Source organism: Poecilia latipinna, unplaced genomic scaffold (genome assembly GCF_001443285.1).
Source record: "Poecilia latipinna isolate Pla-1442-1.1 unplaced genomic scaffold, P_latipinna-1.0 Scaffold2227, whole genome shotgun sequence".
Taxonomy (NCBI): Eukaryota; Metazoa; Chordata; class Actinopteri; order Cyprinodontiformes; family Poeciliidae; genus Poecilia; species Poecilia latipinna.
Genome location: NW_015114843.1, coordinates 97,133 through 102,943, shown reverse-complemented (window position 1 = coordinate 102,943; position 5,811 = coordinate 97,133). Strand labels below are relative to the sequence as shown.

Here is a 5,811-nt window from a genome sequence, read left to right as displayed (position 1 = left end):
CACGATTTGCGCTCGGCCCTGCTGCGTTCCAGGTCGCTATCAAGCTAATTTTCTATTAGCTGCTCCAGTAATCTTTCTGTTAAACATTACCAAGGCTCATTGAAACAAACCTTTATCTTGGCTTTTTTCAGTTCTTCCTCTTTCTTTTCTCCCTCCCTGAAGGATAAGTCCTTTTTTGAGACATTGTTTTGCTAACTTAACTTCTGATTAGAGCTTTGGAGGTTTGGATGCTCTGCTCATTGCAGCTAATGTAACACCAGCGAAGCATGCAGTACCTACCGCGGCCACCAGGGGCCCCCCAAGAACATTTTTTTTTCTTTTTATCAATAAAATAATAATTTCTACATACATTATCAAATATATATTATTGTAAAAACAAATCACTTCATAGTGAAATTGTGTGTTTTTGATATTACAATGACATAGAAATTATTACTAAAAAAAAAAAATCAGCTCCACTGAGGGGACCCTTTGGTGGCCCTGGGGCCCTAATGCCTTGGGCCGGCCCTGCGTTCTGGGACAATTTATCATCCAGCAGAAATGGTTAGCAACCATTTTGCTGGACGGTTAGGATGCATGTCTGACTGAGCTATATTGCTGTCTTTGCACAACAGACTGTTAAGATCAATGTGTGCTACTGGAAAGAGAAGACTCCTGGGACTTATGGTGTGAAGCAGCATTTTCCATGCTTTGTGGTCACTGGGAGTTTGGAGAGCAAAGAACACATTTATGGCCTCCCGTCGAATGAATACCCAGACTTGGTGAAGGTGGGTGAGTGTGTAATACACATCCAGCATTTCCTCAACTATTGAAAGTGAGGCTGCTCAAAATATCATCGTCGCAATATTAGTGTGTGCAATATTCAGATTGCAAAGGAGCGTTTGGAGTGCAATGATTGTTGGCCCATGTATTCTCACTGTGTGTACAGATATGCTACCACATAGGCAGCAAGACTGACCCGGATTACAGAGACTTGCAGACGGACACGTCTGACATCGATATCCTGAAGCGATACGTTTCCAGATGCATACCCGGCCTGGTTCCTGAGCCTGCTGTGGTGGAGAGCTGCATGTATACAGTAAGGGTGGAGGAGAAACCCTCAGAAGTATTTCTGCCTTGAAGTGTCACGTTCTGGGGTTGTTTTGGGTTTGCTCTGTGTTAGTATTTCTACTCAGGCGTAAAGTCTCTGAAGGTCAGGCTGAACATCTGAAATCAGTTTTCCTTCTTGCAGCAGTGGGGTGAAAATCAGATCATTTTGTTCTCAGCCTCATATCATTCACGCCTTCTTGTGGTGAACTAAAAATGTCCTTTTCTGAGAGTTGGCCCTTTGGTATTAGTGAGTGTTGTCTGTTCTTCCAGAGGCAGAATTTTGATTATTTTTTTAAAAGGGCTTTAAAAATAGCTGCAGAGGTTTAATAAATGAGGCAGAAAATCTGAAATTGCAGGGGAAAAACATATATGTGCATAATTCAGATTGCCTTTATGTATCAGTAAAATATTTCATATATGACTTGTTCTATTTTGCTTGTTTTGTTTTTGTAGCTAACACCTGATCGCCACTTTGTGTTGGATTACCATCCGAACTACAGCAACATCGTCATTGGAGCAGGATTCTCAGGTATATTTCCAAAAACATCAAAGCCAACTAAAGAGTCGTATATTGGAAACCAGGACGCCATGACAGTTACTACAACCTCTCCTACCGTTGATCACCAGATCACAAATCTAAGTGTTTTTGAAATCACTGAGCCAGGATAACTTGTTTCCTTTTAATGTTTATATCCTGTGATATGTTGGACTACAGCTCCTCCTGCTGTTGTGCAGGGGGGATTTTTTTTTGTCAGCAGACTAATGTATTTTCTTTGAATTATAGAAAAATCTCTCTGTTCAAAGTAAAATATATCAATTCATTTTATTTAGGCCTTTTCTGAAAGTTCATTGTACAAAATGTGGGAAGCTCTATGTGATTCATGCAGAGAATCTCCCAAAATGTTGAGCATGTAGTTACACTGTGGAGGCTCAGCTGTCTCCTGTTAGCCTCGGTCTTTAGTTGTCTTTGTTGTGACATGGATCTTATTTACTTATTTTTTTTTACTTCTATGATTCCTCTCCTTTAGGTCATGGCTTCAAGTTCGGCCCAGTCATTGGTAAGCTCCTGTGTGAGCTCAGCCTGGGAGAAGTGCCCTCCTTTGACCTTTCATCTTTCAAAATCAGGCGTTTCCAGTCACACATGAAATCAGCTTTGTAGGATCGGGTCTGGATTCATGAAGCCTTCCTCCAACTCTTTCATTCAGTTTACATGATGTCACCAGTTTTAGAGCTCCTAAAGACAAGGTGTGTTTAACAGCCAGCCATTTACACTACATGAATTTCTCATTTACTTTGCTTACTTTATAGTGACTTCACCATCTAAAGTTTAAACCTTAGTAACCACCTGAAGAGGATCTTATTACAAAGCAAAAACACTTTGAGTCAAATAATTTCACAAGTGAAGTTGTTTTTCTCTTCCTATCACTTTTAAATTTTGACATTCAGACCTTTCCATTTTTAGTCTGACTTGATATACGAGAATAAAATTGTATCTGAATGAAACTTCTTCCAACAGTAACTGTTGATGTAGATCCTCAGTAATTTCATGTGTGTCAACAGAAAGATTTTCTTATTTTACTTTTTACATGCAAGACATACCAGCTGTTCTCAGAGCTTCCTCTTGGTAACAAGCTGCTGGAGCTTTCCTTTTCTCCCAGGAGACATTCTCCTGAGTTACCATTCATTATTTTTATGTGTGAAAATAATCAATGAGGAAGACTCTTTAGAAAGCTGACAGCAATAACTCGCTGAGTCAGAAAAAGCGCTTCAAGTCAATAACTAGAATTTATTTACAATATTGCAAAGATAAAATTAACAAGTGGTCAGTTTTTCAGTGAAGAAAAGAAACGAGAGTTTTCCAAAGCTAAAATGAATCATACATGTTTTGTATATAAATACAGTGAATAAGGGGTTAGCCAAAAAAAAAAAAAAGAGGTGCATGTCAGTAAAAATACGTTCACTTTTGTGTCGATATCAGATATATTAAGAAAGCTTCCAAAAATCACATATTGTAAAATTCCACCCAAATCTCTCAGACAGACGACATGGACTCGCCTTTGACCGGACCCAAAACGACTCTCACACTGAAACTCATTACCACACGTCAAGTAACTGAACACATGTTCAGGTTTCAGAATAGATTTTCTTGTTGCTCAAATTAAAATGAGCAAAATGTGACATAGTAAAGCAACTCCACCAAACGGCTTAAACATGATTTTGGTTCCACAGACTGTGGGTTAGTTAGGAATGATGGAGACGTGTGGATCGTCGACGCCAGAACCAATAAAAGATCCAAACATGATGCTTGGAGTGGGAGCAGCGGGTCTGCCTCCTGGTCACAGAGAGGTTGATCAGGCCGCTCTGCCTCAGCCTCCCACTCCGGCTCTGTACACTAAATATTTTCCAGTGTCTCATTAATCCTTTCAATCATTTACATGCCGTTACCTTATTACACATTTACACCATTTCAATATACAACTCTGACTCAGTCATGTTGCCGAGTCAGCAGAAAGATGACATCAATAAGTTTTGTTTTTTCTTTGTATTTTTTAACTTAAATTAAGTAGTTTATAGGCAGTTTTAAAAACATCAGTATGAAAGCAGTAAAGCAGATGCAGTAATGTGTGATTCATTCACGCACGCACGCACACACAGCAGAAATGTGAAGCTAAAATGATGTCAGAATCAGGAAGTACCATCTGGAACTGGTCATGTGATCAAGTAGTGGTTACTGTGATGGGAAGGGGTTCTCTGTTTGTGCAGATCAGTGCTTCCAGCATATGAATGAGGCTGTCGCAGGGCTGTCTGTGTTTTAAGAACCTTTTCTGGTTACTAGTTAGGAGTGATGCACTAAACTCAAAGGGTTGTTCAGCTCATTTAAACACACTGGAACATAAAACAGGGTCTTACTGGGGATTTTTATGTTGATGATCTAATTCCTGAATTAGTCCACTTTACTGAGTAAATTATAAATGTGTTGGAGTGGGATTTCACTTGAACAATTCAGGAAGTTAAACAGTTTGAGTAACACTATCATGCTAAGTGGTTGGTAGCACATGCACACTGCCAGACTACTGCTGCACCCACATGGTGACAGGTTGCCATAGAGCTTAAGTAGCTGCCCTGGCAACGACAAGCTGTTCCATGGCTGTGTGTGGAGGTGAAGGTGTTCATGTGAAGAAGCACCAGAGGAAAACCAGACATGGCCTTGTTCTTGCTGCAGATAATGAGCATTTCATGGTGTCCCACCCAGACTGAACTCCATCAATTCTTTGTTTAAAAAAACAAAAAAAACCAAAAACAAATAAAAACTTAACATTTTGCTTTCATACCTGGGCTGTATTATCGCTTATTAGCAAAAAACAAAACAAAAATAGGTCCCTGAATTTTTTCTTAAAAAAGGCATTTTCAGCATGACAGCATGCAAGTCAACAAATTCTGGGAAAACAATAATATAAAAAATAAAATGGTGCAACATCCATGAAGAAGGAAACTATATCAAAATTAAAACAGTGTGTGAATAGCAAATGCAACAACAAAGCCACTGTGTTTTAATCTGGTATTTACTTTGGAAATTCAAGTTAACTTCAAACTGTTAAAGTTTTCAGGAGGAAAAAAAAAGATCCTTGTAGCATCTAAGTGATGCAGTCTTCTCTCTTTGGGAGAAAAGACTCCCAAAGAGAGTCTTTGGGAGTACAGGATGGGGAGATACTGCAGGAAAACAAAGAGCAAACTTTATGAGACTACAATAAGTACATGATAATGAGCATCATGGATTTACAGTGCAGCAGCTCAGGAAGCCGGACAGTCCACCTATCTGCTTCTTAACATGGCTCTTGTTCAAAGAAAGAAGGAACGGATGCTGGTGCTTTTCTTAGGTCTTAGCATTCATTGTTAAACGGTTACAAAGTGTACACATGTACAGCTGGCTAATGCTTTTTGGCAATACATGAAAACCTGTAGGATTTTGGTGTTGAAGGTGTGAACTGTGGACAAAGAGCTTGTGTGTGGCAGAGCCTGCAGTTCAAGCAGCTACCAGCGTACATTGCTGCATCCGCTCTAGAGCAGACCACTGCATTACTGTTGTGCATGATTGTCCAACACTGTAGCCAATTCTGCATGCAAAGCAAAGTGTTACATCTGAGCGAGTACACTACGACACCTCCTCCTCATCATCATAATCTTCATCATCTTTCAAATGACTGCTGTATCTGTATCTGGAGCAGGACGAGCTGGTCGTCCCAGGACCGCCCTCTTTCACTTCTTCCTCTTCCTCATCAGACCTGTCGTAGTGGGAGCGTCTTCGGATGGGGGAGCTGCAGCAGCACACAGAGGAGACAATCTGTTAACGAACACGCCAACAGGGAAAAGATCGCAAACAACCACAGTGCTTCATTTTCACAAAGGTGAAAAGAAAACAGAAGCCAACAGAAGCGCAGACTGTGCAGTTAGCGTGATCCTCTACCAGTTCTGTCAACAGAAAGTTTAGTTTGACCAATCATAATCTCAGACTTTGTTGTTCTCTCGTCCCAGGAAGCCTGTGATCCACTCTGTACTCCACACTCTGTTCTTGTGACTGCTGCCGGTTTCCAGCAGTCAGTGGGCGAGAGGCAGGGTCCGCTCTAGACAACAGAGATGTTGTCTAGATGTTCAACATGCCAGTTTAAACTTTGAACTATTTGTAAAACGACTGAGCTCTGCAGCATTAAAACATGGATAGAA

The 5,811-nt window shown here is 40.4% G+C and overlaps 2 protein-coding genes across 14 annotated transcripts in view; one reads left to right on the top strand and one right to left on the bottom strand.

Moving 5' to 3' along the window:
* Window positions 1–589: 589 nt before the first annotated feature.
* LOC106936857 (peroxisomal sarcosine oxidase-like) lies at window positions 590–4,383 on the top strand (the record flags this gene model as incomplete). The annotated part of the gene is made up of 4 exons (XM_015018089.1): window positions 590–767; window positions 929–1,078; window positions 1,543–1,618; window positions 2,118–4,383. Coding segments are annotated over 4 exons (535 nt in total), but the record flags the coding sequence as incomplete, so codon positions are not given.
* A 251-nt stretch (window positions 4,384–4,634) lies between these two features.
* myo18ab (myosin XVIIIA b) overlaps window positions 4,635–5,811 on the bottom strand; it is a 90,790-nt gene continuing 89,613 nt past the window's right edge. For 11 of the 13 annotated variants that reach the window (XM_015018090.1, XM_015018096.1, XM_015018092.1 and 8 more), the window contains one exon: window positions 5,317–5,405. Coding sequence is in view for 2 of the 13 variants with exons in the window: in XM_015018100.1 (XP_014873586.1) it covers window positions 5,243–5,405 (163 nt within the window). In the remaining 11 variants the exon portion in view is untranslated. Of the gene's footprint in view, window positions 5,406–5,811 lie in introns of all 13 variants that reach the window. The other 2 variants (XM_015018100.1, XM_015018101.1) reach the window with 1 other exon arrangement.